We start from the raw sequence: 23,890 nt of genomic DNA on the forward strand, positions 1-23,890 counted from the left end.
TGTCGCCCTGGAAGGGGCAAGGAGATCCTAGTAGATGGTGCAGGCCAGACTGTTGATGGCCCTACGCCACCTTAGTCAAGATGCTGCCAGACAAGGACTGCTCCTCCATCCTCTATGATGCAACCAATGAGATCAAGCACAGCAAGAAGGAAGATCTGGAGTTTATCTTCCAGGGCCCTGAGTCTGTACCCTCTAAGAGCTAAGTGACCTATGCCAGCTCTAAGGATGTCATCAAGGAGAAGCTGATGGAGATCAAACATGAATCACAAGGAGGTCAAGTGCCATAGCACCCTGGCAGAGAAACTTGGAGGCACTGCCGTCATCTCCTGGAGGGCACGCCTTTGTGAACCCCCTTCAGCCCCCTGCCTGGAGCATCTGGCAGCCCCTGACCTGTCTTCAGAGAGTTGTCTGTCGCCTTCCTCCAAGACCAGAGGGGTTTGGGGGATCCCAGCAAGGGGAGGATAATCCCTTCACCCCAGTTACCAAACAGCCCTCACCCCCAGGCCTTCCTCCTCCCTCCATCCCTGATGGTTCTGGCTTTCCCAGGCCACTTTTGACCTTCTAATTCCTCTTGGATTGAAGCAAACCAAGTTCCCCTCATGCACCCTAGTTTGGGAGGAGCCTGTATTTATTTATTTTTGTTTGTTTGTTTTTTGAGACAGGGTCTCACTCTGTCATCCGGACTAGAGTGCAGTGGCATGATCTCGATCTTGGCTCACCATAACCTCCGCCTCCCAGGCTCAAGTGATTCTCCTGCCTCAGCCTCCCTAGTAGCTGGGATCACAGGCATCCACCACAACTGCCCGCCTGACTAATTTTTTTGTATTTTTAGTAGAGACGCGGTTTCACCATGTTGACTAGGCTGGTCTTGAACTCCTGACCACAAATGATCCACTAGCCTCAGCCTCCCAAAGTTATGGGATTACAGGCATGAGTCACTGTGCCCAGCCTAACCTACATTTTTTTAAACAACACCCTTATTTTTTTCTTTTTATTCGAGACAAAGTTTCGCTCTTGTTGCCCAGGCTGGAACGCAATGGCATGATCTTGGCTCACTGCAACCTCTGCCTCCCGGTTCAAGTCATTCTCCTGCCTCAGCCTCCCGAGTAGTTGAGATTACAGGCATGCGCCACCATGCCCCACTAATTTTGTATTTTTAGTAGAGATGGGGTTCCTCCATGTTGGTCAGGCTTATCTCAAACTCCCAACCTCAGGTAATCCACCTGCCTCAGCCTCCCAAAGTACTGGGATTACAGGTGTGAGCCAGCTCACCTGCCCACCCCATGCTAGCAACTTCTAATCACAAGAGCTATTGACTCTGTGCTTGTGTGTTCCATTCTGTATGTGAGTGGAATGTGGTGAAGGTGACCCCTCCCTGGGCCGGCTGGTTCCTCTCCCTTTTCACCTGGTCACCACCACTCGTAGAAGCAGGACCAGGAAGAGACTTCAATTAGAAAACCAAACAAGACAGATTATAGGAATAGCAGATGTAGAGAAAAAACACTACCTCTGGGGCCGAGGCAAAATATTCAAGGAAGACAAGCTTGGAAGAAGGCTCCCCTCCAAGGCTGAGAAGCACATCGCTGATGAAAGACGTGGCCACTGGCTGGGATAAGAGTTTGCCGAGGTGCTGCAGACCATGGCTGGCAAGGAGAAAACCACCTGCTGGGTGCTGGGGAAACTTTCCAGGAAGCCTCCTGTTGGGGTGACAATGAACCTTCCAGGAGGGTTCACATCTCCAGGTCTGCCACTGGCCCCACCAGCTGCTGTATTGCAGGAGCAAGAGGAAAAACACTGGGACCAGGAAGAAAGCCTCTGCCACCTGCAATGTCCCTCAAGGGCTGGCTACTGACAAAACATAACATCGTGGCCGGTGGCAAGGGAGGCATGTTTACAGAGTCCATCTCTGATGTCACCAGCAGAGCCAGAAAGGGTGGATCTGGAGCTTGGAGGCCATACATCAATAACTGGTTCAAATGGGACACTCCACAGTGGCAGAGCCAGTCCAACTAGATACGTGACCTGTGAAAGTGCACGCATGGCAGAGTTCCAGTGACAACACTCTATGGAGAACTCCCAACTCTTCATCTCTAGCCCTGTCTGTTCACCCCAGTTCTATTCCAGGCTGGAAGCTGCTTTCTCTGAAGATCCTCTAGTTCACAGCCAAATGTTTGGACCTCAGATTCACAGAGTTTGGTTCGTTCCACTCTCATCTTCTGTATATGGAAGGCCCTTCTCTTCTTTTATTTTAATTGTTTCTTAGTCTCCAAACCCCGCTCCCGTTTCTACTCTACTACCCCATCTCCTGGCGTGTGTTCTGTGTATGCGCTTGGACATGTACAGAATTCTGAAAAAGACTTAGCATTGTTTTGTGTATGTAGCATACTCACGTTTACATCCACACAGTGTTGGGCTATGGGTCTCATTCTGTGTCTGTCTTTTCTCATCCACAGTATGTTTTTAATATCTAGCCATGTGGCCATACGTGCCTCTTGTTCATTGCTAACTGCTGCCTAGCCCTCCCCAAGGAAGCACCAGTGACAGTTTATTTCTCATCTCCTCCACTTCACCTTACAAGATTGACTCTAAGAGCTCAGCTACCACAAACGGCCAGGATGCACATCCCTGTACACATTCTCCTACAGACCTGGCTATACGTTTCTCAGCGTTACACCCCGGGATGGCTGGGTCATGGGGCATGCACAGATGAATTTCACTGAGATCTGCTAGGCTGTTCCCCAGAAGACTACACAGTCTGCGCTCCCATCTGTAGTGCATAATAATATCCATTTTCCTACATCCTTGTCAACCATCGCTATCATCTGATTTTCTAATTTTTCCTCTGTCGTGGGTGTAAAGTGGTAGCTCATTGTTTTCTATAATTTGCATTTCTCTAATAGTGAGGTTGAACACTTCTTCATATTTTTGCCCCATTTTTCTACTGGGCTCCAGACAATTTCTTTGTTTTCTAGATGATTTCCTTGTATATTCTAGATGAGGTGTTGATAAAATTATCTATAAAGAGTCCAGGTTGTAGATAATTTAGGCTTTGCAGACCAGAAGTTCTCTGCTGCACCAACTCAGCTCTGCTATTTCAGCTCAAGAGCAGAGACAGTACATGATGAATGAGCATGGCTGTGTCCAACCAAACTTCTGTTTTGCTTGTAAAAATAGGTGGAGGGGCCACACTTGGTCAGTAGGCCATGGTTTGCTATTCTCGACAAATCTATCTCACTAGAAGTCCTTGTTGGATTCTGACATACAATTATCTTCCCCCACTCAGTCTATGGTGTCCTTTGTTGAGCAGAACAATGTAATTTTGATGGACTCAAATTCATCAATTTTTTGCTTCATAGCTTGTGCCTTCTTAACATCGTGGCAGGTGATTTCAGAAGTCCTTCTCAACCTCAAGATGACAAAATTATTGGGCATCTTTTTCCCTATTGGTTTTATATTTTTACCTTCACATTTAGATTTTGGGTTATCCAAAACTGACCTTTGCATATGGTGTTTCTTTTTCTCCATAGAATGAACCAGTTTTCCCAGCACCATCTAGTGAATCACCTGTCCTTCCCACACGGGTTTGTGCTGTTGCCTCTCATAAGTCAACAGATTTGCTTTTGAGCTCTTTACTCTGCTCCACTGGTTTATTTATTGGTTTCTCTGCCAACAGCACATTTTATTATTATTACTATGGCTTTGAAGTATGTCTTCATGTCTTACAGTGTGAACCTCTTCATATCTCCTTTCAAAGGCCCATGAATCCACATCTATTTCAGTGATGCAGACTTCTTCGTACCTTTTTGGCTGACATTTGGCTGTAAGTCATTTTCAAGAAGAAGGGAATATGAAGTCAGGCAAGTTGTAAGTGGGCCATTCCCCACTGAATGTTGTTTAGCCTCTCTTTCTTTCTCTTTCTTTCTTTCTCTTTCCTTCTTTCCTTCTTCTTTCTTTTCTTTCGTTCTTCTTTTCTTTCTTTCATTCTTCTTTCTTTCTTTCATTCTTTTTTCTTTCTTTCCTTCTTTTTTCTTTCTTTTTTTCTTTTTTCTGTTTTTGTTTTTTGTTTTTTGTTTTTTGTTTTTTTGAGACAGGGTCTCACTCTGCTGCCCAGGTTGGAGTGCAGTGGCATGATCATGGCTCACTGCAGCCTCAACCTTTCCAGGCTCAGGTGATCCTCCTACCTCAGCCTCCCAAGCAGATGGGCTCCCAGGCATGCACCACCATGCCCAACTAATTTTTGTATTTTTCAGTAGAGACATGGTTTTGCCATATTGCCCAGGCTGGTCTCAAACTCCTAAGCTCAAGTGATCCACCCACCTCAGCCTCCCATACTATTACTTGAACACCTGCTGATTCAGGACTCTTGGTTGCAAGAGCCAAAAACCAAATTAAAATGCCCTTAATTTAAAAAATGCATACATATTAGTTCAGGCAGCTGGGAAGTTCAATGAATGACATTATTTGATCAAAGAGTTCAAACAATATCAACAAGGCTCTCTCCTCTCTTTCTCCATTTTCATCTTTGCTTTTCTCTGTGTGAGCTTCATTCTCAGGCAATCTCTCTCCCCAGAACAGCCTAGAAGATAATGCTATCAGGCTTACCATGACCTTACTACTCTTGATAGCAGAAGAAAAGCCCCTTTCTCACCAAACATTCATATCCATTTCCCCAAAATGGACTCCGATTGCCTGGTTGGGTCATGTGCCCATGCCTGGATCCATCATGGTGGCATAGAGGTTGGTCATGTAAATTATAGCCCCACCAACCAGCACAGTGCCATTCTCAACAGGAAAGACGCTAAGAAGACCAAACGCCCACCGACGCCTACCTCACTACCCACCTACGCAGTCCTCACAACCCTGAGGGCTGATACAGGGGCGGACACTGAGTCTCAGGGAGTTTAAGTTATTCAGAAAAGCCCCTCACCCTGTAAGAGGCCAAACCAGAATCAGCGGCCAGGTCTATTTGAAAACCAGAGCCCTTTCCACTACAGCATACTATCGTTAGATTAAACTGCTGTCACTTCAAACCTGGCAGGGCAAAAACGAAACTTATTATTTTTCCTAAAATCATCTCAAAAGTTCAAATTCTCCAAAAGTTATCATCAATTCCCTCATCTCCCAAGTGTGAAAATTTAGCCTTTTCTTTCTTTCTTGCAGCCAACATTTTGTCTATCTCTTTCCTCTTCCCGTTCTTTCCCATATCCACAATCTCCACACTTGTTTGTGGGTTCATTACCTGACATCTGGATATGATCCTATCTGTTCCCTACTTCAGTCTATTCTATACATAGCCACATATTAAACTCCTTACAGTACAAGTATTAAAAGAACTGGCCAGGTGCAGTGGCTCACTGCTGTAATCCCGGCACTTTGAGTGGCCAAGGCGGGTGGATCACTTGAGGTCAGGAATTCGAGACCAGCCTGGCTAACATGGCAAAACCCTGTCTCTACTAAAAATACCCATATTAGCTAGTTATGGTGGCGTGTGCTTGTAATCCCAGCAACTTGGGAGGCTGAGGCTGGAGGATCGCTTGAACCTGGGAGGTGGAGGTTGCAGTGAGCTGAGATGGCGCCACTGCACTCCAGCCTGGGTGACAGAGTGAGACTCCATCTCAGAATAATAATAATAATAATAACAATAATTATTATTATTTTTACTTAAAAGTATGTATTCATTTGTATTACAGTAACAATGCAGCAACGAGGAGCATTCCAGAACTCAGGGGTTTAACACAATAGATATTTATTACTGCTGATGCCTTTGTGAGTCTGCTGCAGTTTGGCTGACATGGGCTGGGCTGGGCTGCAGGCTCCGCAGCACGCTGGGCAGCTGGAGCGCTCTGTTTCACTGCAGGGCAACCTCCTCTCCATCATGGGCTGTGCTAGGACATGCTCATCTCACAGCGATGGCTGCAGGACAAGAGGGCAAGGCTGCGGCTGGAGATGGCACACAGTCACTGGCAGAGCTCAAAGTGGGACAAAGAGGTATATTCTTCCCACACTGAGCTCATGACAAGGATGTGGAGGCAGAGAAGAGGTAAGAATTGGAGGCTTCAATCCAATCCACCACAGGGAAAGTCAAGGCTGACCTTCACCGCCTGCATTTCCAAGTCTTCCATTGTCTGGCCTCACCCCATCCATCCAACTCAAACGCCTCCCTTGGGGACTTCAGGTTGTCACAGATCTTGGGAATCTTACAGAAGTCGGACAGGACTGGGCAGTTCCAGACAGTGAGCAATGTTCCAACAGTAGGCCCGGTTTTGCCTGGTCTCTGCTTTCCCACCACACGAGGAAGAGGGAGGAATTTTCTGGACCCACTTGTTATTGGTAGTTTTTACAAAATAAACAAATGTAAAACAATTTCTCCTCTAGGAAATAAACTGAGCCAGGGATTCTCTTTGTGATTTTTTTTTTTCTTTTTTGGCTCTTTGGGGAAAAATATCTCTAGGAATTATTTTCTCTATAAACAATGGCGACAGTTTATTTTTGTTGGCTTGCCTTGGATCCTCCCCCACTTCCTTTTTTTGGATTGAGAGGTTGGCTACAGAAATGAGAAAGAAATACTTTTTTATTCTTTTTTTGTGTGTGGTTTCTCTGGCTGGAAAATAAAAGCTCTGCATTCTTTCTGTATTCAGTGCACTTCAAAGTCATAAAAATTTGGATAAAGTACATCAGGGTTATGGGTGTTCTAGATTTCAGTCTTTTTATAACTTCCTCCTATTTCACATTCGTTTCACCTCAGGTTAAAGGAACGCTTTTGAAAAGTATGATTTGATCCTAGCAATGGATGCAGCAAAAATACTGGGGTCAATAAGTTAAATTAAAAGGCTTTTTATAAAGAAGAAGAAGAAAAAGAAGAAGCAAAAACTATATTTTGCAAACTTTAAGCTTAAGACTGCATGACAGTGGAAGAATTTCCCAGCTGTATTCTTATAAAGAATATATGCTGTGAAAATATTTTTCAAAGTTTACCAGAGCAAAAAAGTTTGAATTAAAGGAAACTAACTTCATAAACCTCTGAACTTATTTTCCCAGCTTACGTAGGCACTTCCTGTAGATTTGTTTTTAGTATCTTTCTATATATATTTGGTTTCTTTTCTTTCCCACAAACATCTGAATATTCTCATGTGTATGGGTTTTACAGTATTACCTAAATATATGTTTCAGTGATATATTGAGGGGAGAAAAACAAGTTTCAAAACTGTATGTATATGTGATGTTACTTTTGCTAAGAACTATATATGTGTGTTTATCTATCTACCCATCACCTATCTTTCTAGAGATATATAAATGCACTAGTATAAAAACGCGCAAGACGGCCAGGCGCGGTGGCTCACGCCTGTAATCCCAGCACTTTGGGAGGCCGAGGCGGGCGGATCACGAGGTCAGGAGATCGAGACCATCCTGGCTAACATGGTAAAACCCCATCTCTACTAAAAAAAAAAAAAAAAAAAAAAAAAACAATTAGCCGGGTGTGGTGGTGGGTGCCTGTAGTCCCAGCTACTTGGGAGGCTGAGGCAGGAGAATGGCATGAACCCGGGAGGCGGAGCTTGCAGTGAGCTGACATCGTGCCACTGCACTCCAGCCTGGGCAACAGAGCAAGATTCCGTCTCAAAAAAAAAAAAAAAAAAAAAAAAAAAGAGCAAGACGTGACTATAAGGAAGACAGAATATGAAGTTACCTTCAGGTGTTGGTTTTGTTTGTTTGTTTGTTTGAGATGGAGTCTTGCTCTGTTGCCCAGGCTGGAGTACAGTGGTATGATCTCCACTCACTGCAGCCTCTGCCTCCCAGGTTCAAGTGATTCTCCTGCCTCAACCTCCTGCATAGCTGGGATTACAGGCATCCACCACCCCACCCGGCTACTTTTTGTAGTTTTAGTAGAGACAGGGTTTCACCATGTTGACCAGGCTGGTCTTGAACTCCTGACCTTAGGTGATCCACCCGCCCCCGCCCCCCCAAAGTGCTGGGATTACAGGTGTGAGCCACTGCGCCCAGCCCCACATGTTGTTTTAGTTCATTTGCTGGTGCTATACTAGAATACCACAAATAAATATTAATTTACAAAGAAAATAAATGCATTCCTCACAGTTCTGGAGGCTCAGAAGTCCAAGAACATGGTGCCGGCAACTGGTGACAGACTTTGTGCTGCATCCTAACATGGCAGAAGGGCAAGTGAGTGTGTGAGACTGAGAGGAAATGGGGGCTGAACTTCATCTCTTTTTTTTTTTTTTTTTGAGATGGTGTCTTACTCTGTCACCCAGTCCAGAGTCAGTGGTTCACTGCGTCTTTATCTCCCAGGCTCAGGTGATCCTCCCACCTCAGCCCCCCGATTAGCTGGGACTATTAAGCATGTACCATCCTGCCTGGCTAATTTCAAAAAAAATTTTGTAGAGACGAGCTCTCACTATGTTGCCCAGGCTGGTCTCGAATTCCTGAGCTCAAATGACCCTCCTGCTTTGGCCTCCCGAAGTGCTACGATTACAGGTGTGAGCCACCGTGCCTAGCTGAACTCCATCCTTTCATCAGGGGCCTACTCCTGCAATAACAAACCCACTCCTGTGATAATGGCATTAATCCGTGCATGAAGGCAGAGGCCTCATGACCTAATCATCTCCTAACGATCCCACCTCTTAATACCATCACAATGGCAATGAAATTTAACTACGAGTTTTGAAGGGTGCATTCAAACCATAGCAGGTGTTAGCTTTCTCCCTATGTACTTACCTATTTTGCATGTTTCAGTTTGTCTATGATAAACATGTTATTACTCATAATACTAAATGGGATTTCTTTTTAATAGAAGAAATAGATGTTTAACAGTTTGGTCTTTTTTTCCTGAGAAATTGTAAAACTTCTCTAAGTCTAAGGAAACTAATAACAAAATCTCCATGTGGGGCCTTGTTTGAATGCTGGAAATCATATGGCTAGCAATATCGTTTTCACTAAGCAGAAAATCAGAATGAAGAAAGATGAGAAAGCATGAGTTTAGATACCAGTAAATGCCTTTTTCCTGAGGCTGGCACTGATGAATCCCCAGAGTAGAAGGACAGTATAGACATCTAGAGGTATCTTAGTCTGGAGTTTGTGTAACAGATTTTATCTGCAACTTACATATGGAAGCAGTCAAAAGACCTTCAAGGTTCAGGCAGATCCTGCTAAAGGAGATAATAACTTATATGCTTAGAAGTTTTTTCTCGTGAAGATACTTTGAAAAATGCATTGCGATACGATGGATAAGATTAAATACTAGCAATATTATAAATCCCAGCACTTTGGGAGGCCAAAGTGGGAGGATCATTTGAGGCCAGGAGTTGAAGACCAGCCTGGGCAACATAGTGAGACCCCAATCTCTACAAAACAAACAAAATTTAGCCAGGTGCAGTGGCATGTGTCTGTAGTCCCGGCTACTCAAGAGGCTTGGATGGAGGATTGCTTGAGCCAAGGAGTTTAAAGCTGCAGTGAGCTATGATCTCACCACTGCACCCTGGTCTGGGCAACAATGAGACCCTGTCTCAAAAAAAAGTAAGAAATACTAGCAATATGCATAGGTTTAGATTTTGTCATATAGCTTTTTTTTTTTTTTTTTTTTTTTTTTTTTTAAAGAGATAAGGTATCGCAATGTTGCCCAGGCTGGACTTAAGTTCCTGGGCTCAAGTGATTCTCCCACCTCAGCCTCCTAAGTAGCTGGGAATACAGATGCATGCCACCATGCCTGGCTGGCATTTTATTTCTTATAAATCCAAGAGAATTACAGATCTAATTTAAATTAATCTCTATTTGGTTTTCCATATGTTGTCTACCAAAATTCATATATCTGAGAACATTTCACTGGAGCAATTATGATAGTTTATGAATGAGACAATCCCACAAACATTTTCAAGAACTTACTATATATGAGCCCCTGTACCTGTTACTGTGAATGCAGAGATGAATGAAGAAATGGACTTTGCCTTCCAAGGTTCACCTTATCACAGAGACAAGTTTAAGATTTGCTTTGTTCTTTTACTTAAATAAGTCTTAGAACAACAAATAAAAACAAGGAAGGGTGCACTAGAGAATCTCAGCCACATCAACAATTATGAGGCTTCTTTGTTGGGTGGACCATTTTGCAATCCTGGATCAAGGTAGTTTATGCCATTGTGGGCCGCGATGCAAAGGTTTAGCGAATGGGGATTAAGCAACAGCTCAGAGCAATTAGATCACATGAAGTCGCAAATGTCTACTTTATCAGGATGAATCCAAGTTTGGCTCCTGTTGCTAAAAGAAAAAAATAAAAAGCAAGGCACATATTACTTACAAGCAAACCTGGGGGCATGCCATCTATTATCAGCAATAAACAGATTCGATTCTTTTCTAAATGAGATTGTCAGGGCCCAGGGGATTTGTCAGCGTCCCGATAATCCTCAAATCATCTGCCTGCCCTACCATGGTCATAAGAAATTGTTGGTAATAAGGCTGGTTAACAATGTTCTTGTCTGGTGCATTAAAGATAATTCCACACAACCCAGAGGGTCTTAGCCAAACTGCCTTCTTTATATGGTTCAACATTACGTGTCTTACCAAGCATCACCTCTGCAGAGGCTGCAAGCTCTCTGTCAACTGTACAAGTCACTGGGCCCACCACCCTGTGCAAAACACAGGCTGGACTTGGGGAGTCTTTAATCCAGTATGGGATATGGAACCAACATAAAAACTCAGTGGCCACAAAGATGCACCAGGGGCTCTGGGTCAGGTCCAGCTAATGACCCACAGCTTCAGGTAGGAAAGACTGAAGTTTCTTTTTTCTTCCTTTCACTTTATTCATCATGGTGTTCAAAATATGGCATTTTGAATAAATAATATATGAAGTAGCTAAACAAATCTTAAATGACAAAAAGGGATATTTTAAAAGTCTTCTTCCTATCCCTTTCTTCTCTTGCTTTATTCCCACTTCCCTGACAGGTAATCTCTGTCATCAGCACTATTTTATCCTTTCAGAGTTAAAAAAAAAAAAAAAAGATAAATACAGGCAAATATGAATGAGCCTTGAAGACATTATGCTAAGTAAAATAAACCAGTTACAAAAGAACAAATATAGCCCAGTTACATTAGGTTCCTAGAGCAGTCAAATTCACAGAGACAGAAAGTGGAATGGGGGTTGCCAGGACCTGCAGGGAGTGGGAATGGGGTGCTCGTGGTTAATGGGGACAGAGTTTCAGTCTGAGATGATGAAAAAGTTCTGGAGATGGAGAATGATGATGTTGATGGCTCAACAATGTGAATGTACTCAATGTCATAGAACTACACATCTAAAATGTTGAAAATGGTCAATTTTGTTATGTATGTTTACCACCATAAAAAAATAAAACAGGCCGGGCACGGTGGCTCATGCCTGTAATCCCAGCACTTTGGGAGGCTGAGGCAGGCAGATCACCTGAGGTCAGGAGTTCAAGACCAGCCTGACCAATTTGTCGAAATCCCGTCTCTACTGAAAATACAAAAAATTAGCTGGGCATGGTGGCAGGTGCCTGTAATCCCAGCTACTCAGGAGGCTGAGGCAGGAGAATTGTTTGAACCCAGGAGGTGGATGTTGCAGTGAGCCGAGATTGCGCCACTGTACTCCAGACTGGGCGACAGCGTGAGACTCCATCTCAAAAAAAAAAAAAAAAAAAAAAAAAAAAAGATGCCATGAATCACCTTGCACATAAATTCTTTCCTACGTTATGATTATTTCTTTTTCAAAGGGCTGCCTAGTAGTGGCTGATGTGGTTTGGCCCTGTGTCCCTACCCAAATCTCATCTCAAACTGTAATCCCCATGTGTCAAGGGAGGAACCTGGTAGGGAAAGTGCTGGTTTCCCCCATGTTGTTTTCGTGATAGTGAGGGAGTTCTCACGAGATCTGATGGTTTTAAAAGTGGCACTTTCCCTTGTGCTCTCTCTCTCCTGCCGCCTTGTGAAGAAGGTGCCTGCTTCCCCTTCACCTTCCGCCATGATTATAAGTTTCCTGAGGCCTTCCCAGCCATATGGAACTGTGAGTCAATTAAACCTCTTTTGTTCGTAAATTACCCAGTCTGAGGTAGCATCTTTATAGCAGTGTGGAAACGGACTAATACAGTGGCCAAGACAGGGGCCTCTCCCATTGACCTGTAAGGCAAAAACCAAGATTTTTTTTTTTTTTTTTTTTTTGAGACAGAGTCTCACTCTGTCGCCCAGGCTGGAGTGCAGTAGTGCAATCTCTGCTGACTGCAAGCTCTGCCTGCCGGGTTCATGCCATTCTCCTGCCTCAGCCTCCCAAGTAGCTGGGATTACAGGCGCCCACCACCACATCTGGCTAATTTTTTTGTATTTTTAGTAGAGACGGGGTTTCACCGTGTTAGCCAGGATGATCTCAATCACCTGACCTCATGATCCGCCTGCCTTGGCCTCCCAAAGTGCTGGGATTACAGGTATGAGCCACCGTGCCTTGCCAAAACCCTAGATTCTTAATAGATTTTTATAATGGCCCCACATCCTCTTTTATTTCCCCAATACTTGAATTGCAAAGAGACAGCCAAGAGATAATTTCTAAACCTGGATAGAACTCCTGTGCCCACCCCCCATGCTTACATGTCTCCTTTTAATTTATTTTTCTTTTATTTATTTTTTCAGTTCATCCTTCACATGTCAACAGGTTTCCTTTTTAGTTGCCTCTTGACACTCACAACTAACACACCAAGATGGCTTGCTTTTGCTTTTCTAATCTCATCATTTAAAACTGCATATGGATTGCAATCATTGATTTCTTCTGAGAGGTAGCCCAAAGTGTTGCTGAATAATTTCTTGCATTTTCATCACTAGTCAACTTCTCAGTCATTCATTCAACCTATACTTATTTAGTACTTACTGAGTCTCAGGCCTCAATTGAGGCATTGAAATACAGTAGCAAACAAAATAAATTCAGTTCCCACCCTCATGGAAGTAACAGATCATAAGCAAATGAAATGACAGTAATGGTAAGCAATAAACATAAATATGTATTAATAGTATAATTTCAGGCAGTGATAATGCTCTGCATCCCTTCTTAAACAATTCAGGGCAGAAAACCCTTTTATTTGTATATATTTTTTTAAAAAATTATTTAACATTTATTTTAGGTTTAGGGGTTCATGTGCAGGTTTGTTATGTAGGTAAACTTGTGTCATGGGAGTTTTCTGAACAGGTTATTTCGTCACCCAGGTATTAAAGCTAGTACACATTATTTTTCCTGACCCTCTCTCTCCTACCACCCTCCACCCTCAAGTAGGCCTCAGCATCTGTTGTCCCACTCTGTGTGCCCATGAGTTCTCATCATTTAGTTCCCACTTATAAGTGAGAATATGCAGTGTTTTGTTTTCTGTTTGTGTGTTAGTTTGTTAAGGATAATGTCCTTCAGCTCCATCCATCTTCCTGCAAAGGACATGATCTCATGCTTTTTTTTTTTTTTTTTCTTTTTTTGTTTGTTTGTTTGAGACAGAGTTTCGCTCTTGTTGCCCAAGCTGGAATGCAATGGCGTGATCTCGGCTCACTGCAACCTCCGCCTCCTGGGTTCAAGTGATTCTCCTGCCTCAGCCTCCTGAGTAGCTGGGATTACAGGCACCTGCCACCACACCCACCAAATGTTTTATATTTTTAGTAGAGATGGGGTTTCACCATGTTAGCCAGGCTGGTCTCGAACTCCTGACCTCAAGTTATCCACCCGCCTCAGCCTCCCAGAATGCTGGGATTACAGGTGTGAGCCACCATCCCTGCTGATCTCACTCTCTTTTATGGCTGCATAATATTCCATGGTGTATATGCACCACATTTTTGCTATCCAGTCTACCATTGATGGGCATTTAGGTTGATTCCATATCTTTGGTATTGTGAATAGTGCTGCAGTGAACATACATGTGCATGTGTCTTTATGATAGAATGATTTACATTCCTTTGGGTATATACCCAGTCATGGGATTGCTAGGTTGAATGGTATTTCTGTTTTTAGGTCTCTGAGGAATCACCACACTGTCATCTACAACGGCTGAACTAATTTACACTCCCACCAACAGTGTATAAGCACTCCATTTTCTTCTCAACCTCGCCAGCATCTGCTGTTTTTTTGACTTTTTAATAATAGCCATTTTTTGTGGGGTGGGGGACAGGGTCTCGCTCTGTCACCCAGTCTGGAATGCAGTGGCACGATCTTGGCTCACTGAAACCTCCGCCTCCCAGGTTCAAGTGATTCTCCTGCCTCAGCCTCCCTAGTAGCTGGGATTACAGGTGCGCACCCCCACGCCCAGCTCATTTTTGTATTTCTAGTAGAGACAGGGTTTCACCATGTTGGCCAGACTGATCTGGAACTCCTGACTTCAAGTGATCCACCCACCTCGGCCTTCCGAAGTGTTGGGATTACAGGCGTGAGCCACCGCTTCCGGCCAATAATAGCCATTCTCACTAGTATGAGATGATATCTCATTGTGGTTTTGTTTTGCATTTCTCTAATAATCAGTGACGCTGAGCTTTTATTTCATATGATTGTTGGCTGCATATATGTCTTCTTTTGAAAAGTGTCTGTTCATGTTCTATGCCCACTTTTTAATGGGGTTGTTAATTTGTTTCTTGTAAATTTGTTTAATTTTCTTATAGATACTGGATATCAGGCCTTTGTCAATGCAGAATTTCCAGAATTTTTCTCCCATCTATAGATGGTCCGATCACTCTCTTAATAGTTTCCCTTGCTATGCAGAAGCTCTTTAGTTTAATTAAATCCCATTTGTCCATGTTTGCTTTTGCTGCAAATGCTTTTGGTGTCTTCCCCATGAAATCTTTGCCTGTTCCTATGTCCAGAATGGTACTGCCTAGGTTGTCTTCCAGGGTTTTTATAGTTTGGGGTTTTACATTTAAGTCTTTAGTGGAGAACCCTTTTTAAAACAGCATACAGATAAGGGGTTCCAAATCCATCTAGAAAAATTACTGAAGCTACTGTCTTTAGAAACTCTTGTACTCAAGAAAGCTCTGGTCAAAGCAAAAACCTGTTGGTTCTGCCATACATCAACAGAGGGATTTGTGGTCATTTAAACCATAGAGTGTCACTTTGAACTTACAAATAGCCTTAAAAGCAGTCTTTAAATTTTTTTTTTTAATGTTTATAATTTAAAATAGAGACAGGGTTCTGCCATGTGGCCCAGGCTGGTCTTGAACTCCTGGGCTGTAGCAATCTGCCCACCTAGACATCCCAAAATGCTGGGATTATAGGTGTGAGCCACTGCACCCAGCCCATTTCTATAATTTCTATCTCTTTATCAATATGAAGAATCTGTGATTACATTGGGACCACCCAGATAATTCAGGATGATGTCCCCATCTCAAGATCCTTAACTTCCCATCCTTAACTTCATTACGCAGAGTAACATATTCACAAGTGCCGGGGATTAGGATGTGGACATTTTATGGGGCCATCACTCAGTCGACCACACCAGGGAATTAAGAATCAGCGCTGGGGAACAAGATAATGACCAACTCACAAAGTAAGTGAAAAACAACAGGAGAAGTTACGAAAAAAATTAATTTGGCAGAAGATGGCTCAAGATTCAACACTTTGAATTCAACAAATATGTTTTAGGTCTCCACCAGGTACCAGGCACTGTTTCAAGTGCTCGGGATATATTGGTGAACAAAACAGGCCAAAACCCTTCCCCCAAAAGTCTTATGTTCAACAGGGACATCATATATTAAGTACATTCTCCAGTAATTAGAAGCAGATGTGCTATGAAAAAAGGAAGGGGGGCTCAGGGAGGGGGGCTCAGGGAGGGGGGATCAGGGAGGGGGGATCAGGGAGGGGGGATCAGGGAAGGGGGATCAGGGAAGGGGGCCCCGGAGAGTCATGAGGCGTGTGGGGATAACCATCCACCTGCTGACATTAGGGGGAGCTACAGTACAGCTTTGGGGGCTGAGATTAGAAAAGGATTTAGAGGTCATGAAGACGAACTCCCTTAGTTTAGACAGAGGAAGCTACGGCCTGGAAGACCACAAGGTGGTCGTTAGTTATTCTGTATTTGGCCTAAATTTGAGAGACAGTCCCGTCCTCTCTCCCCAAGGAGGCCAGACAGAGTCATCAGTGTTATCAAAGGCGGCTCTGCCAGGAGGGGAGGCTAGGAGGGTTTTGTATCATAGCAGCAGGAGGGATGGATGATCTCAGAGTGGAGTTCTATCTGTGCCACTGTTTAAAAATCATTCCACAGAACTTCTAATATGCCTCTTTCTAAGTGCACTATTCTGATGTCTTAAATCAGTGACACCGGTCCTGCTCAGCCTTTGAGACTCAACTTTGGTGAAAATAACCTGTATCGGCCGGACACCAAAAGGAAGGGAAAACCGGCTTCTGATACAGAGCCTTTGGTGTTGATCACGAAAGACGAATCCAGCTTCATTTTCCTAATCGTTCCTGCTCCTTGCGACGTGAAAGTTATTTACATGTTACGGTAAACCATAGGTTGATTAGATATTTTCGTCCAGTATCTCCTTGGATGTTCCTATTTGCCAAAAAATGAGCCAATACAAAATCCAAATATTTCTAAGACTAACAGTGAGAGTTATTTACTTACTCACTACCACAATTACAATTGCAAGATCATCACAGTTACAAGACCACGTGGTGAAAATGTAACTCATTTCTGCAGGGGACCTGTATTTGTTGAGAGCCACATTGGCTAAAATTTGAGCATTCAGGTCATTTACAGTCTGGCCCCAGACAATCCCTCAGATCCCTGCTGTGTTCTCTCTGCCCGCTCTACTCTTCCTCTAAAGACTTTCACTGATTCAGTCTCCACCACATTCCAGGTCTCCGTTCCCTGCTCTGCAAAGCCCCCAGTTCCCTGGCCTCTCACGCAGAAGCAATTGCAGCAGTTCTGTACCCCTTCCCCCACACCACCAGTGGACCACAGAACCCATCCTTTCCCCATTTATCTGTCTACCTCTTTCACCACACAGGTGACTTCTTTGAAAAATCGTTTGAGCAGTCTTAGTGGCTCATGCCTGTAATTCCAGCTCCTCAGGAGGCTCAAGGCAGGAGGATCACCAGAACCCAGGAGTTCGAGGCTTCAGTGAGCTATGATCATGCCACTGTACTCCAGCCTCAGTGACAGAGTGAAACTCCATCTCTAAAACATTAAACAAAATTTTTTTAAATTGTGGTTGATGGGGTTCAAGACACATTTCCTCAAAATATGGCACCTTGGCATTTGAAAAACAGCAGAAGCGGAAAGGTCTGTCTGACTTTTCTCCTGCCCTCTCCCTTGAAGCAGGTTATAAGACTTTTTTTTTTCAAAGATGGAGTCTGGCTCTGTTACCCAAGCTGCAGTGCAGTGGTGCGATCTCGGCTCACAGCAACCTCTGCCTCCTGGGTTCAAGTGATTCTTCTCGCTCAGCCTCCTGAGTAGCTGGAATTACAGGGGTACACCACCACGCCCAGCTAATTTTTTTGTATTTTTAGTAGACAGGGGGTTTCGCCATGTTGGCCAGGCTGGTCTTGAACTCCTGACCTCAGGTAATCCGCCTGCCTCAGCCTCCCAAAGTGCTGGGATTACAGGCGTGAGCCACCGTGCCTGGTTGTTATAAGATTCTCACTGGATAAGTGCCTCCCCCACCTTTAGGTGGAGGAAAGGAACACCCTTATCTGTGAAGACACAGAGAAGAGCCTGAGCAAACATGCCTTGCTAAGTTTCTTCCAGGTTATCACCATTAGATCAGATTCTTTTGCCCTCCAATCACATTTCTCCACAACTGTCCATTCTTCATTAAACCTAAGCATGAAAAAGTATGCGTTTCACTTTTTCTTTGGGTCTTCATTTTCATAAGAAGGCTTCCATGTCACGTAAAATTTACATTAAATACATTCATGTTTTTCTTTTGTTAGTTTGTATTTTATTACAGGGGCCTCGCCCATAAACCTAGAATGGGTGGGCTAGAAACATCAAACCTCTAGAGCATAAGGGGCTGCTCCCTATCCCTAGTATGCTCCCGCCCCATCCTTCTTTCCCACGTCTCTGCCAAGTGCCTATTCCTCCAGACTGCTCAACTCAACAGGATAGTGAATCTCGAAATTATTCACCCTACTAAATTTCATATGCTCTCTTAATGCACTTGGAAAATTGGTACTTTTCTTTTCTTTTCAGTTTTGGAGGCTGTGAGTAAAGACAGATTTGACTGCCCTGAAGAAGGAATTCTGGATCCCTTTCTCTATTATATTTGGAAATATGTTGATATGGTTTGGCTGTATCCCCATCCAAAATCTCATCTTGAAATGTAATCCCCATAATCCCCCAAATCCCCATGTGTCAAGGGAGAGACGAGGTGGAGGTCACTGAGTCATGGGGGCAGCTTTCCCCATGCTGTTCTTGTGATAGTGAGTGAGTTCTCACGAGATCGGAGAACTCACTCAGTAAGTTTGGTAGTTCCTCCTGTGTTCATTCTCCTTCCTGCCACCTTGAGAAGAAGGTGCCTTGCGTCCCCTTCACCTTCCACCATGATCGTAAGTTTCCTGTGGCTTCCCCAGCTATGCTGAACTGTGAGTCAATTAAAGCTCTTTCCTTTTTAAATTACCCAGTCTTAGTCAGTTCTTTATAGCAGTGTGGAAACGGACGAATACATGTGTCCTCCAGACACCCACATGCTATGTAAAGTTAATAAAGCTTTATTTTAACATGTACTAGCATTAGGAAACAGTTATTAACCTACCTACAGATTAGCAAAACGCATGAGTCAGTAATCTTTTGAAGAAACTCAATAACCCCATACCATTGTTAGTGAGAATGGGCACAGCTGCAGTTCCTTCCAGCAGAATCTGAAATTGAACCAATTAGGAAATAAGTCATAGCAAGACCTACTTTAGATCCGAGGCCTTTTAAATAAGGATAACTAGTTACATAGCAATTTTCAACTGTAATGAGGCTGGTAGAACATTTTCATCATATATATATATATTTTTGTGTTGTTTTGTTTTGTTTTGTTTTGTTTTGAGATGGAGTCTCGCTCTGTCACCCAGGCTGGAGTGCAGTGGTGCGATCTCAGCTCACTGCAACCTCTGCCTCCCAGGTTCAAGCAATTCTCATGCCTCAGCCTCCTGAGTAGCTGGGAATACAGGTGCCCGCCACCACACCCAGCTAATTTTTATATTTTTAATAGAGACAGGGTTTCACCATGTTGGCCAGGCTGGTCTTGAACTCCTAACCTCAGGTGATCTGCCCGCCTTGCCTCCAAAAGTGCTGGGATTACAGGCATGAGCCACCATCTTATATGTATTGAATACCTGCCAGGTATGTGTCACTGAGCAGGTGCTGAGGGTACAGCAGCGACAAGAAATATAAGGTCCCTGCTCTCAAAGAAGTTATGGTCTCATCCTACAGAAGGTGTTTCTAAATTAAGACAACAACAGCCTTTCTCCCAAGGGGGCTGCCCAGCACATCACTAGCCCTGCCCCCTAAATGACAACACCGCATCCCAAACCCCACCTGATAGATGGTTAGTCATCCCATCCCAACCCACCCTCTGAGAACTGCTGGGGAAAGACACAATAAAGAAGTATCAGGTTGTTGCAAAAGTAATTGTGGTTTTTGCCATTACTTTCAATTCTGTAAGTTTTTTGAGAGCAGAGACCTTGTACGTCTTGTCACTGCTGTGCTCCCAGCACCTAGCTCAGTGACTCATACCTGGCAGGTATTCAATACATAGAAGGTGAAATTGTTCTTTCCATTACTTTGAGTGGCAAAAACCACAATTATTTTTGCACCAACCTAATAAATTCACAAACTCATATATCGATATTGTGGTGGAGACGACCAGGCACTGTGACAGCCATGGGGGATCTTTAGGTTATTAGCACAGGCCCCTGTGAAGAGGTGGCACGTAGGCTGAAGGTCCTGGAGGATGAGCAGGTGTAGCCATGAGCATTCTGGGGATGAGGAACAGCATGTGTGAAGGCCCCACGGTGGGAGAGAGCCTCGTGGACTTAGAAAACACAGACAGAAGATGAGTGGGGCTGGAGATAAATTGGAGAGGCTGGCAGGGGCCAGACCATGTGAGGCTTTAAGGGTCATGGAGAAGAATTCAGATTTTATTCTAAAGCCACCAAAGGGTTTTAAGAAGGGAAGTGATGCAATAACAATAATAATGAGGAATAGTTAACACTACTGAGAACTTGTTTAGATTTTAAGTGTGCACTCTCTTTCTATGTATGTGTAAACTCAGTCTATCATGACAACAACCCTATGAGGTGATGAGGTATTTATACCCCCATTCTATAGATGAGGAAACAGAGAGCTTCAGAAACTTGACCAAAGTCACACAGCAAGTCAACTTTGGAACTAGGAGCTGTGCTATGCTTTTAAAAGGTCAGCTGGGTTGTATGGCAAAGGGGTGATTGTAGGAGAGAAGAATGGGAGCAAGGAGGCTTTGAAATAATCCAGGTAAAGGATGATGATGGCTAGAAGCAGACTTGAGTGAGGCGAGTGCAGCAGCAGCCTGGGAGGCAAAATTTAAGGAGAAGTCTCAGTAATTAAGATAAGTAATATTGGCCTGGCGTGGTAGCTCATGCCTGTAAGCCCAGCACTTTGGGAGGCTGAGGTGGATGGATCACTTGAGGCCATGAGTTTGAGACCAGCCTGGCCAACATGGTGAAACCCTATCTCTACTAAAAATACAAAACAATTAGCTGGGCATGTTGGCATTTGCCTGCAGTCCCAGCTACTCGGGAGGCTGAGGGATGAGAATTGCTTGAACCTAGGAAGTGGAGGTTACAGTGTGTGAGCCGAGATCGTGCCACTGCGCTCCAGCCTGGGCGACAGAGCAAGACTCCGTCTCAAAAAAAAAAAAAAAAAAAAAAAAGTAATATTCTAAACTAAAAACCAAGATAATGGAAAAATCCCATTATGAACAAAATATCAAAATTTTAATTAAAGACAGGATTGGTGTTACTGAAATTGCCTTTGCCTCAGTCTTCAGTATGGCTGGGCTGGGCACTGGCTGGGACTAAGGTGGTGACAAGAAAATTACCAAATTTAAGTAGACAGGAGAGGCCTGAGGTGGAGCAGGCGTGGGAGCTGGGGGAGGGCACAAAGGGGTTGAGCAGTCTCTCCTGTTGGTATCGAATATAACAATAATTCTTAGGCTCAGCAGAAGTTTAGCATCCATGTTCCCAGGCACCTGGACTTTTCCAAATCTTGGAACCCACTCTGGCTGAACAGGCTTTTGTTTGTTGAAACGGCCACTTTTTGCATCCAAGAGCACAAGTCAGTTTCCACTGGAAGGTTCTTAGAAACGGTTTCCGGTGTAAGTTTAGAGCACGAATGGAACGGAGTCACAGCTGAAAAAGAAACATGCTGAGTGCGAAGGAAAAGACATGGTTAAGGGGTAACACGGACTCCGGCAGGTGATGACCGGCAGGTGGAGGCCGGCTGGATCAGGGAAGGTGAAAGAAGAGGCAGGTGCAGGGCCCAGCCTGTTTTAACGCCTCGGTGTTCTCACCGCTGCAGAACGACTGCAGGGGGCAGAATAAAGAGCTGCTGCCAGTTTCCCTGCCGAGAGAGTGCCAACAGCTGCTCTGACCTATTGCAAGCATGTGTGTTCCAGGATGCAACCTTCCTGTATTCTCTTTGACCACTCTAGATTAATTGCTAACCAAGATATGAACGTGGTGGGGCTCACAAAGTGTTAGGCGGTATTTTAACAACAAAAACTGCAAAGAAATCCCTAGAAATGTTGGCTCTTCTGGCTGGGAAAACGCAGTCTGTCAACAGTTGCCTCAAAAACTCAGAAGCTCAGGGAGAGTTGGATTCGGTCAACAGAGACGCCCCTCAAAGAGGAGCCATCCATTCAGATCCTCTGCTCTGTCCCCCATGACAGCGGGGACGAAGGGCCTGAGCCCTGGCCGGGAGGGGCAGGTGACCTCGGAACTGGCCGCGGGGCGGAGCGGGTGCTGGGAGGAAGGAGAACGTGGCTGGCGGCGGGGGGTGCGGGGGGGCGGGGGGCGGGGCGGGGCGAAGACAGAGCGAGGCGGGGACTGGGACCGGGATGTAGCCGTGGGGGAGTGGAAAGTGGGGTGGGCGTGGCTAAAGGCAAAGGGCGGGGCGCGCGCTTCGGGAAGATGGCGCTACGTCTACTGCGGAGGGCGGCGCGCGGAGCGGCGGCGGCGGCGCTGCTGAGGCTGTGAGTGCAGGTTCCCATTCCCCGCCTTCCCGGCCCGGCTTGCAGCGGGTCGGCTCCTGTTGCAACCCCGCGGGCCGGGCGCGGCTTCCCCAATCCCTCATGGGAACCCAGCCGGACGGGAGCACCATGCGCCTCCCTCGCGCTGGCTCGACCTGGTCCAAGGTCGCTGCCGCCCGCGCCTCCCTGTGGGTGGGCCCTTGTTGCACCCGGAAAATGGGTACATATAGTCGAGTTACCTGGACTCAGCCCCAAGGAACAAAACTGTCTGCCTGCCACAAATGGCAAACGTGAACGCGCCAATCTGTATCTCTGAGAGGCGGCTCGCCTGGTGAAGAACACCTGCGGTTCGTTTAACACAGCGGTTCCCAAACGGTTTGGTCTCAGGACCCGTTTACACGTCTAAAAATAATTTGAGGACCCCGAAAGCTTTTGCTTATATCTATTGATTTTTGTGGTATGAGGAATTAAACCAGAAATTTAAAAAATATTCACTTAATAACAAACCCATTAACTTTTAATACAAATAACACTTTAATGAAAATATTCTCAAAAGTGAGAAGATTGGCTCATGGTTTTTATATTTTTGAAAATTTCTTTGGTTTAATAAAGGACAGCTGGAGTCTCATATCAGCTGTTTTGGAGGAAGTATTTGAAAGAAATGCTGGGCTCCTGCAGATGCAGATATTAGTTGGGAAAGGGAGGACCAAGCAGACACTCTCAGCGGGTCTCAGGGACCCCCTTAGGCGTCTTTGGACCACACTCTGAGAACCGCTGGTCTAGCACTTGCCCATCATCTAGGTACGTGCACATACATGGTCTCATTTGTTTCCCTTGACCAGCATGTGAAGAAGTTGGGTGTCATGTTTATAAAGATGAAAAACAGGGTCAGAAAGGTTAAGGATTGTCAAAGCTCTATGACCAGTAATGAGAGTTTGGTTCAAACACTGAGTCTATGGCGCCTGGTCTGAAACTTTTTCTTTCTTTCTTTCTTTTCTTTCTTTCTTTTCTTTCTTTCTTTTCTTTCTTTCTTTTCTTTCTTTCTTTTCTTTCTTTTCTTTCTTTCTTTTCTTTCTTTCTTTCTTTCTTTCTTTCTTTCTTTCTTTCTTTCTTTCTTTCTTTCTTTCTTTCTTTCTTTCTTTCATTTTTATTTTTATATTTTGAGACAGAGTCTCGCTGTGTCACCTAGGCTGTAGTGCAGTGGTGCAATCTCGGCTTACTGCAACCTCCACCTCCACGATTCTCATGCCTCAGCCTCCTGAGTGGCTGGCATTACAGGTGTGCACCACCACCCCCGGCTAATTTTTGTATTTTTAGTAGAGACAGGGGCCATGGTGACTAGGCTATTCTCGAACTCCTGACCTCAAAGGATCCACCCCGCTCAGCCTCCCAAAGACTGGGATTACAGGCGTGAGCCACTACAGCCAGCCTGGTGGTCTGGAACTTCTTCTTCTTCTTCTTTTTTTTTTTTTTTTGAGACGGAGTTTAGCTTTTGTCGCCCAGGCTGGAGTGCGATGGTGCCATCTCAGCTGACTGCAACCTCCGCCTCCCGGATTCAAGCGATTCTCCTGCCGCAGCCTCCCGAGTAGCTGGAATTATAGGGCGTCCGCCACCACGCCTGGCTAATTTTTGTATTTTTAGTAGAGACGAGGTTTCACCATGTTGGCCAGGCTGGTCTCGGGCTCCTGACCTAAGGTGATCCGCCCGCCTCGGCCTC

At 44.7% G+C, this 23,890-nt stretch overlaps 1 protein-coding gene across 12 annotated transcripts in view; it reads left to right on the forward strand.

The window, feature by feature from the left end:
• Positions 1–22,087: 22,087 nt before the first annotated feature.
• Positions 22,088–23,890, forward strand: part of CLYBL (citramalyl-CoA lyase) — a 280,497-nt gene continuing 278,694 nt past the window's right edge. For all 12 annotated transcript variants that reach the window (XM_074021334.1, XM_045377322.3, XM_015439472.4 and 9 more), the window contains exon 1: positions 22,088–22,176. Coding sequence is in view for 6 of the 12 variants with exons in the window: in XM_045377322.3 (XP_045233257.1) it covers positions 22,115–22,176 (62 nt within the window). In the remaining 6 variants the exon portion in view is untranslated. The remainder of the gene's footprint in view (positions 22,177–23,890) is intronic.

Source organism: Macaca fascicularis, chromosome 17 (assembly GCF_037993035.2).
Source record: "Macaca fascicularis isolate 582-1 chromosome 17, T2T-MFA8v1.1".
NCBI lineage: Eukaryota > Metazoa > Chordata > Mammalia > Primates > Cercopithecidae > Macaca > Macaca fascicularis.